General features: G+C 32.4%; 3 protein-coding genes and 1 long non-coding RNA gene across 15 annotated transcripts; 1 reads left to right on the top strand and 3 right to left on the bottom strand.

Annotated features, from left to right (window-relative positions):
* Nucleotides 1–148: 148 nt before the first annotated feature.
* FD4 (ferredoxin 4) lies at nucleotides 149–533 on the bottom strand. Its single transcript, XM_010458162.3, is given in 4 exon segments — nucleotides 149–286; nucleotides 288–437; nucleotides 439–474; nucleotides 477–533. Coding segments are annotated over 4 exon segments (381 nt in total).
* A 256-nt stretch (nucleotides 534–789) lies between these two features.
* Nucleotides 790–4,189, bottom strand: LOC147929177 (uncharacterized). 6 transcript variants are annotated; one of them, XR_015577870.1, is made up of 9 exons: nucleotides 4,042–4,162; nucleotides 3,774–3,898; nucleotides 3,411–3,557; nucleotides 3,209–3,313; nucleotides 3,046–3,136; nucleotides 2,834–2,886; nucleotides 2,535–2,694; nucleotides 1,999–2,390; nucleotides 790–1,902 (listed from the first exon to the last, which is right to left on the bottom strand). It is a non-coding gene; the product is annotated as an uncharacterized LOC147929177 (long non-coding RNA). The 6 variants fall into 6 exon arrangements; XR_015577871.1 differs by lacking the exons at nucleotides 790–1,902; nucleotides 1,999–2,390 and having other exon boundaries at nucleotides 2,439–2,694; nucleotides 2,992–3,136; nucleotides 4,019–4,189; XR_015577867.1 differs by lacking the exons at nucleotides 790–1,902; nucleotides 1,999–2,390 and having other exon boundaries at nucleotides 2,439–2,694; nucleotides 4,019–4,189.
* LOC104735004 (uncharacterized) lies at nucleotides 947–2,488 on the top strand. The gene is made up of 2 exons (XM_010454715.3): nucleotides 947–1,870; nucleotides 2,012–2,488. Exons 1-2 carry the CDS (start codon nucleotides 1,086–1,088, stop codon nucleotides 2,310–2,312), a joined length of 1,086 nt encoding a protein of 361 aa, XP_010453017.1. The 5' UTR covers nucleotides 947–1,085; the 3' UTR covers nucleotides 2,313–2,488.
* Nucleotides 4,190–8,437: 4,248 nt separating the features above from the next.
* Nucleotides 8,438–10,781, bottom strand: LOC104735003 (homeobox protein knotted-1-like 3). Of its 7 annotated transcripts, none has more exons than XR_015577865.1 (8): nucleotides 10,467–10,745; nucleotides 9,849–9,974; nucleotides 9,557–9,745; nucleotides 9,194–9,380; nucleotides 9,029–9,091; nucleotides 8,837–8,940; nucleotides 8,687–8,749; nucleotides 8,438–8,609 (listed from the first exon to the last, which is right to left on the bottom strand). XR_015577865.1 is itself a non-coding variant. In XM_087481111.1 (8 exons), exons 2-4 carry the CDS (start codon nucleotides 10,051–10,053, stop codon nucleotides 9,273–9,275), a joined length of 498 nt encoding a protein of 165 aa, XP_087337237.1. In that variant the 5' UTR covers nucleotides 10,054–10,348; nucleotides 10,467–10,714; the 3' UTR covers nucleotides 8,468–8,609; nucleotides 8,695–8,749; nucleotides 8,837–8,940; nucleotides 9,029–9,091; nucleotides 9,194–9,272. The 7 variants fall into 7 exon arrangements, 4 of the variants coding, with proteins under 4 accessions (XP_087337237.1, XP_087337238.1, XP_010453015.1 ...); XM_087481111.1 differs by having other exon boundaries at nucleotides 8,468–8,609; nucleotides 8,695–8,749; nucleotides 9,557–9,741; nucleotides 9,849–10,348; nucleotides 10,467–10,714; XM_087481112.1 differs by lacking the exon at nucleotides 8,687–8,749 and having other exon boundaries at nucleotides 8,468–8,662; nucleotides 9,557–9,741; nucleotides 9,849–10,348; nucleotides 10,467–10,714.
* Nucleotides 10,782–12,620: the final 1,839 nt, after the last annotated feature.

The raw sequence follows: 12,620 nt of genomic DNA, 5'->3' as shown, positions 1-12,620 counted from the left end.
TAATCTTTTTTTTTGACAAATGGAAATTAATCATACAGACAGAACCTCTAGTGAAAGCCCAACGTTATTCGTCTTGTATCATGGGTCATTAATGGGCCTATATATTTTGAAACTAATTACAATGTCGTAATGGGAAAATATATCAATTCTATTTACTAATTAGTACATCAATTCTATTTTCTACCGAGTCTTCAAAATTTTGAGGCAGGCAGCATGTGTACTCATAATCATATAAGATAAGATCGGTTTGTTTGTGGGTGTAAACGACATAGTCTTCTAGTGACTAGTGGTAGTGAGATGCACGTGACGTGAGTGAGGATGTAGCCATTTTGAATTTGCTCTTCCTCAAGAAAGGATCCTAGTGACTGATCCACTTTCCCCGACACCTTCCCACAACATGTCCCACAACCACAAGTCCCTGAACTACACGAGTAAGGGCAGTTCCAGTCCGGCGTTCTCTGTTGATTCAAGTATAGGCAACAATCTTCGTTTCCTTCTATCTCGTGCTCATCACCCTCCGGACTGATCAGCATCAACACTTAAGGTTTGATTGGTACACAATGACAATGTGTATATGATTGGTACACAATGACAATGTGGTACTCCAGCAACATTGGTACACAACTCAATGGTAAGGGAGATGGCTCAAAGTTTCCATACTGGATATTGGAAGTTGGAACTGGTTTAAGCAGTACACTTATTGCTTGCAGGTACATATATTCAATTATTAGTTCTCTTTTAGTAATATGATTTAACGATTCGAAATTATTGGGCGAAAAAATATCATAATGGAGACTATAACTATGCTTTATTAATTAACGAATAAACTACATGCGTATGTTTTCAGTCATTGGGCATTTTAAATTAGTAGACATTTTTCTTTCCTTTTTCCACGTTAAAGAAACAAAAGGATATAAATAAAAATATATGAGGCAGATTTATTTTTGGAAGCAAAAGAAATATAGAAATCCGAAAATAAAAAGAACTTGGTGAGCCAAAAAGATCTTGGTGAGCACGCTTATTAAATCGGCTTTAATTGACTCTACCAGACTCGAGAAGCTCGGTTTTCACCAACGGATGGAAAAATGTCTCTGATCGTCTCCCGACTCACCAAGCCTCGGAACGAATCTTTACTACTAGGACATAAGCTTCTTCTTCAGAGGTGGAGCTCTCGTCGTTTGCTTTCGTCTTGTCCACCATATTTTGTCTTATGCAATAAACCTAATGGTGGACATAAAATCCTGTCTTATCTCCCCACCAATTGGTATATGTTGGAGTCGGACAAGAAGGTTCCTTATGAGTTGCTAGAGGCAAACGCAACGATTGGAGCATCCAGAGGCTGGGTCGCTACCCTCAACAGCAAGGGTGTGGTGTGTCTCCAAGACGATCTGAACGTATACACAAGTGACTCCGCAGACCCAAAACGTATTTCACTGCCTCCTATTTTGCCTATTCGCCATTGCCAGACCCGGATAGTCACCAACGTGGCCATGTCCTCTTCTTCTCCTCTGAATGACGACTGTGTTGTGGCTGTCAAGTTCTTGGGACCTCAACTCAGCCTGTGCAGGCCAGCTCACGACACCAAATGGACCAACATCAGAGTCCAAGACCCCAGTTTCTTCACTTCCCATGTCATTTTTTCCAAGAGGGATCAGATGTTCTCCTTGCCCGCTTCTGGAGCCAACCACTTGGCATCCTGGGATCTCCTCAAACACAGGGACAACCCCAAGTTTACAAAGTTGCATTTTCATCAAAACCTTCCCGGCGTTTTGGGAAAGACGAACAACCTAGAGCCTTGTGACTCGTGGTGCAGGGCCGAACACTTGGTGGAGTCGTCAGCAGGCGAGATGTTCCTTGTTATTTGGTACAGGTATGGGACTCCAAGATCAGCCCCCTGAGACTCTAATTCCATGCTTCTTAATACTTCTTCTTCATTTTCTTATGTTACCAAACTACTTACTTACTAAAACAGAGTGACTGCATTATATATGACCATACCTTCCATTCTTAGGTCCGCCAGAGAAGATATGGTGGGTTTGGAAACCAAAGGTTTTAGGGTCTTCAGGGTAGACGAGGAAGGGAACGCTACTTACACTGAAGACATTGGAGATCTCTGCATTTTCCTATCCAAGTCTGAGCCTTTCTGTGTTCCTGCTAGCTCCTTTCCTGGCCTCGAGAGAAACTTCATCTATTACCTCGATTTCCACGAGTCCCGTTTCATCCAGGAGGTAGGAATCTTTGGACTGCAGGATAGCACCTCAAACTTCTCATCGGGCTATACGGGCAGGGTCCCTTACTATTTTCCACCTTAACCTATGCAATGAGTTATCCTCTGTTTTTTTTTTTTTTTTTTGGATTAGACAGCCACTTCTATCCATCCTGTCTTTGGTCTGAAAAGGTGATATGAAATGCTATGTAAAATGGCACATCAGAGAGAGTTGTCAAAATTCAAAATCTTCTTATTATAAATAATTCTGCAATTGATTCCTATGCATAGTAAATACGAATTAGACTAAGAGGAGATGATATGGTACAATCTTATGGCTTCGATATAGCATATAGCTAGGGATCAGTTTGGCTTGCTTGAATCTAAAGCTGCAGTAGAGCAGCATCTTATGCCTTAGCAAAGGTTTTCCGTACTTCTCAGTTTCTAGTGTTTCCACGGTGTTTACTGTTTAGGAGATGAAACTGGATCTGAAAACAAGAAAGACCCTTTTAAATCGTTATTTTGAATGTAACAAAAACTCCTTTTGGCTTTCAAAAATGCTTTATACATTCACAGACGAGTAAAACAGTAAATGTATATCAAAACTTCCCACTTGACGACATTTACCTTGTTGACTCTGTAAGCAATGACGTCTTTCTTCCAATACCAACTCTGAAATTCTACAAAACATAAACCAAATCGTCTTATGAGCCAAAAAAGAATCATAGGTATGACTTGTAATCTTCACTTCTAAGAGGCAAGTAGGTCACTGAATGTAGCCTTACAAACTTGTAATCTTCACTTCTAAGAGGCAAGTAGGTCACTGAATGTAGCCTTACAACAGAATGTCAACTTTCTCAACTACATTTTCTGGAACTGGCGTGATCACATACAAGATTCCTCTCTCTGTGTCAATTGCCCTCACGATTCCTATATAACATCCAAAAACCAATATTTCCACAGGCTTTTTCACTGATTGCAATGGATAAAACAGCAACTTACCAAGACCTACACATCACATGATGGCAAATCTTCAAACACGTCGTTGCTAATGCCCAAACCAACAATGGAAGCATTCAAACTATAATACACTTCAGAACTTGGGATCTAGAGAGAACAAAAACAAGAGAAACCCATTATTGGCATCATATCTTATATAGATTACAATGATATGACCCTTGTTTTTTTTTTTTTTTTTGTTTACCTCTGACAATGGAGATGGTAGATTGTTAAACACGATTAGTTCTTTGATCGTGTTTCCTTCTTTTCCTTTAATGCATTGCCTGAAGTAGGAGGCGATTATGTCCCTCTCGACAAGCGAGCATCCTTATGTATTAAAACGCTGTGCAAACTGTTGGACCTCAATTTATTTAAGGTTAGTGGGCTTAATAAAATTGGAGTGTGTGAATAGAGATAATGGACCACATAGAAGTGGTTGGGCTCAAGTTGGAGCTCCAATAAGCGTTTGAATCCAACTGGTAGTCTAAGTTCGTATCAAGTAGGATACAAAAACATGTAACAATAAAAACATATCGAATGAGATATTTTCGATATGTACAAGACTTACGATCGGTTATATATGTTTTGGTAAGCAGATTGAATCCAACTGGTAGGTTCTTGTTGTAAGGAGAGACGACGTGGGAAGGGGAAACATATATCTCAGAACGTTCACCAATAAATCATAGCCAATTCCTAAAGATTGTGAATCATTATTATTAGTGAAAGGAACATTTAGTAAAAACAAACCTACCCAGTCTCGATCAAAAAATCAAAAAAATCACCGAATAAAAAAAACAAAAAAAAACATCATACTGGATGAAGGATTTAGGATTAACCCTTCAAAAGGAAGAACGATCGGATTAACCCTTCAGTTAGAGAGATTGTGAAACTTGAATCAGAGAATCGTAACTCTTAATCGTCTTCTGTGGCTAGAATTAGAGGAGAAGAAACTGAGAAAAAAAAAAACCACACTAAAACGTGGTCGCATTGAACAAACAGGGCTACGGGTTCGAAATATTAAAACGAGCCGGGCCAAACCCTGTAACATTAGGCCCAACAACAAGTTCTTAACTTTGTTTTAAAAGGGTTTAAGTTATATATACTATTATTTTTGCACCAGTTTTTGCTTAAAAATACTTTTTAGAAAGCTTTTGCATTTAATGTCATTGCTTATATTCTTATCCAAACAAATTTAGTTAATTATATAACCAAACACAATTAAAATATTTTAAATATTTATATATATAATATTCTATAAATAATATATATATATTTTAGAAAATTTATTTCATATTAAATAAAATATTTTCCTATCATTTTTTTTATTTTAAATTTTAAATGTAGTAAATCATCATATAATACATCAAGTTAATAAAATGTGTATTTTTTCCTGTATATATTATGATTTGAATTTTGTTTAAACGAACATATATTACTCAATTAATATAAAAAATGTATGTTCAACATACATATATAGTAAATTTACTGTATATAGTAAATTATATAATTTTAAGAAATTTATAATTTATAACTGGTATATATAAACTTAATAAATTTAAAATTATGAATATTTAAACATATTTAATTTTCAAAATAACACAAACGGGTTATATTACATTACGGGTTATATGATATTACATGATTGAATTGATAATATTAAAAATGAAATATCATTAATATGACACTTTAATACGGGTTAAATCTTTATTTTACTATTTTAACAACACTAATATAAAATATGTCGAATAAAACTGATTTAGTTAAGATTTTATTAAATAAAAATTGTTGTGCGGTATACCATAGATTTTATATTAAATCGATAAAATTAACAACAGCATACATTTGTAAAATTGGTATTAAAATAGTATATTAATAAAAAAAATTGTCCCGCGGTACACCGCGGATCATAATCTGATGGTATAAATAAACCAAGAAGAACAAACAAAAAAAATCATACTTGGTTCTACCTAAAACAACGATGATGCCCAGAATCTCGATTTTTTAGAATTAAATTCACATAACAAGCTCGATTTTTTAGAATCTAAAATTTTATGATGATGCCCAGAATAATCTAGGTAAATTCTCTATTGAGCTAACTAAGAGATCCAAATAAAGATAGCAAGGAGAGTGATGAAACTGAAAGACATCGTCGGAGAAAGAAATTTTAACCGGCGATTTTGGAGTTCTCGACCAGAGGGGGGAGGTGAGGGTGGGGAGGTGAGGGCATCATTAATGAGAGAACTTTTTTTTGTGTTCTTAGATTAAATATATAGTGAAAATAATGTTAGATCAGTTGTTAAGATCATAGGTAAAAAAAATGGGAGAACTAATTATGGTATTCTTAGAATAAAGATATAGTGAAATAATATTCATAAACATTTTACAAATTATAAAAACTTATAAAATAACATTTAAATTGCTTACTTATATAAAAGCAATTGTATATTTATAAATTAATATAATATTCTTAAACATATTACAATTATAAAAACTTATAAATTAACATTTAAATTGCTTACTTATATAAAAGCAATTGTATACTTATAAATTAATATAATATTCTTAAACATATTACAATTATAAAAACTTATAAATTAACATTTAAATTGCATACTTATATAAAAGCAATTGTATACTTATAAATTAATATAATATTCTTAAACATATTACAATTATAAAAACTTATAAATTAACATTTAAATTGCATACTTATATAAAAGCAATTATATACTTATAAATTAATATAATATTCTTAAACATATTACAATTATAAAAACTTATAAATTAACATTTAAATTGCATACTTATATAAAATCAATTGTATACTTATAAATTAATATAATATTCTTAAACATATTACAATTATAAAAACTTATAAATTAACATTTAAATTGCATACTTATATAAAAGCAATTATATACTTATAAATTAATATAATATTCTTAAACATATTACAATTATAAAAACTTATAAATTAACATTTAAATTGCATACTTATATAAAAGCAATTGTATACTTATATATTAATATAATATTCTTAAACATATTACAATTATAAAAACTTATAAATTAACATTTAAATTGCATACTTATATAAAAGCAATTGTATACTTATAAATTAATATAATATTCTTAAACATATTACAATTATAAAAACTTATAAATTAACATTTAAATTGCATACTTATATAAAAGCAATTATATACTTATAAATTAATATAATATTCTTAAACATATTACAATTATAAAAACTTATAAATTAACATTTAAATTGCATACTTATATAAAAGAAATATTTTCTTTTTTTCAAAAAATCTCGTCCAATCACATGAAGCCACGTCAAATAAGAACTGGGCTTAAATCAGTTCTACATTAAGAACTAAAAAAAGTGTTCTAAACTACTATTCATTATTTTTATAATTTTTTTGGGCTTAGAACACCGTTGGTGTTTTCCCATTAATGATGGTCTGAAGAGAGAAGAATAAATCTAATATTTTAATTCAAGTGCTTTCGATACCGAACCGGGAACTTGAACCAAAATTAATAGAATTGGTTCCAATTTAAAAACCAGTATTGTCAAACCCAGACCAAGAGGTCTGATAACCAAAATAAATATAATTCGGTCCTTTTTCTCTTTTTCTTTATTAGTATTTATTTAGTTTCTCTTTATATCAAACTACTGACCTTAACTGGTCTTCCTTCCACATGAGAACTTCAGTCAACCATTCTCTTCATCCTTCTATTTTGTCTTTTCCAAGTTAAGTGGTTGAGTTTTCAAAAATATATTTATTCCCTCTATTTCATAATATAATATATTTTTGGAGATTTTTGTTTTGTTTTATATAGTATAAGATGTTGTCAAAAATATATATATATGATGTTTTTAAGTTTTTTTATAAAAATTAAAGATTGATTAAATATTATTGGCTATTTGTATTTTACATATTAACTTTTATGATTGGTTGACTTAAAAAAAAAACTCTTAACCTGAATATTTTTAGTTAGAATATCTTATATTCTGAAACCAACCGATGAAATATCAAATTTTAGAATCAGGTAAATAATTGGATTATAACAACAATTTTATCATAGTGGTAAAACATGACTTATATATCTTAATGTGTGTTGTTGTTATACACGTATCTGATTGTATTAATAATGTTTTAAAAAGAAAGTTTAATTGTCTTACAATTTTAAGTTCTTGAAGCTAAAATTTTCAAAACCTTTCCCTTGTTTTCATAGTATGTATAAGAAAACACAGATCTAACAAAAAAAAAAATTCAAATTTATAATAAGTAAATTAAAAAATAATTCAGATTCACTCAATAAAGAGAGAGAGGAGAGAGATTCTCACTCATCTTGTAGTACTATCGAAGTCAGCTTTATGTTCCCTTCACCATCATCATCTTTGTACTCTTTCTCCCAAATTAAAAAGATGATAGTTTTCCTTTTCTTAGCCAAATTCAAAGATGAATAGAAAAAATATAAATACTATACTTACTCTCAGTTAGGTAAACTACATAAACAGGTCAAATTCTTGCTTCCAAGGCACTGATTTTATAACCATTATAGGACTAAAAAAATCGATATAAAGATGTTTTGGGTATTATTTGCTTAATGGGGGAAACTAAAGTTATTGGGATATATGATTATATACGATATCCAAATAACAGTGATTAGTAGATGTAATCAATAGTATATTGTTATCTAGTTCAATGAGTTACACACCAACGTGTTGAACATGTGTAGAAATATTAATGTCAATCAATGGTCTAGTCTCACACCGTTATTAATGACAATATTCATATCTTTTGTGATCACATACTAGAAGCTGTTGATGTTGGGCTTAGATAACCAACATGAACATTTACACTTATATTGAAGAAAGAGGTGAATAAGTAAATTAAAACACATTTAGGTAACTCCAATGGAATAAGTAATACCTTATAAGTTAATGACAATATCCATATCTCAAAAGAAGAGGTGAATAAGTAAATTAAAAAACAAATCAGATTCACTCAATAAAGAGAGAGAGGAGAGAGATTCACTCATCTTGGGATTTTGGAGAGTCGGGAGAGAAACTGAGACATTTTGTTTATCCGCTGGTGAGTCCGAGCTTCCTCTCGATTCAATAGTGTGTATTGTAAACTTCTTCTTGATTCGCTTCACTAAAACCTTGGCCGTATATATTTTTTTTGTCTTCTCTGTCTTTTTGTTAAAGATTTATTTAAGCGTGGTCACCAAGTTCTCTTTATTTCCTTATTTGTTTAGTTTTGGGTTTCTTTATTTTCTGTCAAGAATAAATATGTATTCCCTTTTTGAATCAATCGGAATTAATGCAAGGAAGCCAGTCCGCCATTTTCATCTTCTTCATTGGAATGATTTCCTCCTCCACTACTTCTCTCTGAACAAATGTAATTCCCATCTTATATCTCAAAGCGGAAACGGTGATTCAATCTGCATATATAAACAAGAACTTACAACAAAACCTGCTCAATGACATTGGACAATCTTGTTTGCACCTTTGTTAGGGGACTAATTGAGCTGTAACGTTATAAAGAGAAACTTATAAACAGGGAACTAGAAGGAAATGTTTAAACAAAAGGAAGAAGAGAGAGCATACAGCACAACCTGATAGATTTTTCAACAAATTAATTAGAAAGAACCACAAATGCCAACGATGATTTAAACAAGTAAATATAGCTTTCCTCCTTCCTCCAATAGTCCAATGCTTCCTGACACACACATGAAGAAACATAAATATCAGAATCTCGTCATCCCCTGTTGGATAAACTAATAGATAATGTAATCTAAACAACTTACTTCCAAGTTCCAAGATTTGTTAAATCTCAATTGAATTCATAAAGTGCATCTAAATTGATCCCACTGCCATCACAATTTAACAAACCATAAGCAAACAATTATATTGGATATTCAATGGAAACAGTAGCTCTGATGTTGAAGGCTAAATTCCTCAAAACAATATACCTCGGTTCCCACTGGAAGTGCAACCTTAAGGCATGAGGTGGTGTCTCCGTCTTTGGATTGGCTGTAGTAGCTGCTTGCTTCATTGCCACCATGCTTTGAGAACAGAGGTGGTGTCTCCTGGTAATTTCCCAGCTCTTCTCTTCCTCAGTATCTCCTCTCTTATGTCTACTATCTTCTCCTTGTAACCCTTTTCACCAAAACAAAGGTTCTACATTGTTTGATCATGGTTGTTGCCTCAAATAATTCAATTTATATACTACAACAATTACTTGATTCATAAGATATATTAACCTTATAGGCTGCATAAATGATAAGTATTAATTGAGTATAATAGAAGATCAAAGAACAAGTTAAGCTTATTACCTGTTTGAGTTCATGCTTGAGTTCTTGTCTAACTCTTTCTATCAAGGACCTCTCGCTCTCAGTAGAAACCAGAGGACAAAACCCCAACACATCTAGGCTCCCATCGAACATTTTAGCATCACTCTCTACTTGTTCATCTCCATCATCCGACATTGTTGTTCCCATCTCTTCACCAGGAGACACTCCTATCTAACCCAAAAATAAAAATACAATAATTGTAAATGAAACGAAAAAGAGCTCATAAGAGTTTAAACAAAAAGCTAAACATATGGGCACATTGATTCTCACTTACCTGTTAAGCTTTGAAGAGACTGCTCAATCTCACAACAAGCCATCACAGCTTTCATAGCAGGAGGAATACACACACATGTTGTTGCAATTTCTCTTTGAAAGAACATAGAAGCAGCACATAATGCGTCTGCAATTTTACAATACAAAACATGAAAATTGAACACATCAAAAACAAGATTGCCAAAAAAAAAAAAAAAAGAACACATCAAAAACAACCATAAACATTGACAAAGAATCAAATTTTGGTAACTCCTAAAACATTACAGTAACATTTACACACATAACTTGTCAATGTAACTAAGATTGTTGTTTCAAATTACAGCAACATTTACATATTGAGGAAGATGATAGCTTTAGAAGAAGGCCTGATCATAACCATTATACAAAATTGAAAACTGCAAATCATAGATAACAAAATCTGAGCTAAATGAATCTTAGAGTTAATAAAATTTGCCAGAAACAACTCGAAATTTGCATCAATCAGCTCCAAAGCCTTGAACCCTAGATTATGCAGAGCATCAAATAGGGAATACAACAAGCACCACAGTTAATTCATAAAGCCATCTTATTTGGTGAAGCATTTATGACTATCAAATAAGAGAAAGGGAGAGATGATCACCGGAGAGGGCAAAGCAGATCGCCGACGCAAACGTCGATCTCATGGTCTGTAGCTTCACAACGAGAGGGCGAAAACAAGCGATGAAGAGGAGCTCGGCGCAGATCGATGGACCATAGCTATCCTGTGACGTTTAGCCTCACGCATCAGAGAGAGAACACCGAGAGACGACGCCGTGAGAATGAAAAAAAAAAAATTCCTCCCTCCGCTAACCATAATCGAACACGTCACGGGAAGGGGTTCAAACCTCCTAATTAAGAACCGACTCTAATCATATATAGCAACTTTGATTTATTTTATTTTTCTTTTTATCCTAACAACTCCTCTAATACTAGCCCTGCGCATAATATCCGGTACCAAAGAACTATACCGGAACCGACCCGATAAAAGCGGTATCGGATAAGATTCGGGTTAAGCAGAATTACCGAATGGGCTAAAAGGTCTTGGTAAATGGACTTCGGTCCGAGTTCTGGTTGTAACTTAAGTATATTGGACTATCGTTTTAGATCCGTTTAACCTAAATGCCAAATAAAGCCTTGACCTACTAAGGCTTCGATGTCAGTTTGAACTTGTTCTATCTTTTGTTTTAAGTTGGTTGTGAGTTTATTGAACTTAATGTTATGGTATTTGGTTGTGCTATGGTGAAACTTAATGTTATGGTATTTGGTTGTGTTATGGTGAAACTTAATGTTATGGTTTTAATTTATGGTTTAATCGGTTATTTTGTTATTTACATGGGTATTTATAATTTTAATCGCTTATCTCGAATTTTAGTCGGTTATTTGAGTACTTTGGTTACTGAAAATAACCGAACCGATTATAACCCGGAAAAATTTCGGGTTATTACGGATTTTGTATTGGACTAGAAAACCGCTCCGAACCCGGCCAGTTATTAACCGTACCGAACCGAATTTTTTGTAAATTACCGAATGGGATTTATAGATCTTATACCGATTTACCCGAAACCCGATTGGGTAGAACCAAAATCCGATTGGGTAGAACCAAAATCCGATTGGGTACCCGATTGCGGAAGACTATCTAATACTCTCTCCATCAATTATGATTTAGTTTAAAACTATGTCAGAAAAAACGAATCAAACCAAATTCATATACATCAATGCGAGGACCTACATGTAAAACGTGTAGAGAAAGATGCTACGTGTAGTTTTAGAGGCTTTATAGCTCACATTCAGACTTCCAAATAATGTGATGGTGTTTGTGATGCATAATTAAGTGGTCAAAATTGTTTAAATAAAAAAATGGGATTATGTACTACATAAATCATAATAAAGACTTAATATACAATATTATTTATACATCTGGCGACAAAAAATTTTAAAATAAAAGAAATAGGGTTCATTTAATAATCAAAACATAAATAGAGGACTTAATATGAAATATTATTATTTTACATCTTCCAGCAAAATTTGTATCAGCTGTACAACAAAGTAAAATCCATCGTTAATCGACTCGAAACTTAACAGTGAGTTTCGGAAGAATAGAACTCAAACATTCACAATGTTCTAAGCATCAAAATGCTATTAATATTTGAAATAATCTATTCAAAAAAACTATTAGCTAGTGATATTAACTAAATAAATGAAAATAAAGATATCATTCGAAAACTCTTTTCAAATAAATAAAAGTATAAACAAAAATATTTAAAATACACAACATAAAAAGACTTATTTGTTATTTAATAATTAATATTATAATTAAAAAAATAATGATATGATTTTTGCTTCGAAGCAGTAAACAGCTTTGTTTGTGTTTATAGGATCAAAATATGTAACAATCCAATGCATTTGACTATTTATAAGAGATCGTGTTGAATTTTGAGTGTTTAGACAACACTTATATTGTTATGTTCTATTTTTACTCCAATCTAGATAACAAACGATTTGCCAAAAACTGTATTCGCAAGTTCTTATCAGAGTGCAGAGAATTGCCTAGTTCGGCACATAGTGAAATCATACCAATGGTTTTGGAACTGTGTAGACTGCTGAAGAAAGTCCACCCTAACATGGAACTCCATTGGTTCTGCTTCAATGTATTTCTTTTCATGTTAAAATGGGTTGATAGATTTGATTGCATGGGCATGTGGTTGTTTATTAAAAAAGGTTATGATATCACTTTTTGTTGATATAGGTAATGGAA

The sequence above is a fragment of the Camelina sativa genome, chromosome 13 (assembly GCF_030686135.1).
Source record: "Camelina sativa cultivar CO46 ecotype springtype chromosome 13, ASM3068613v1".
Taxonomy (NCBI): domain Eukaryota; kingdom Viridiplantae; phylum Streptophyta; class Magnoliopsida; order Brassicales; family Brassicaceae; genus Camelina; species Camelina sativa.
The sequence above is the reverse complement of the archived record's forward strand: the minus strand, read 5'-3'. Positions and strand labels throughout refer to the sequence as shown.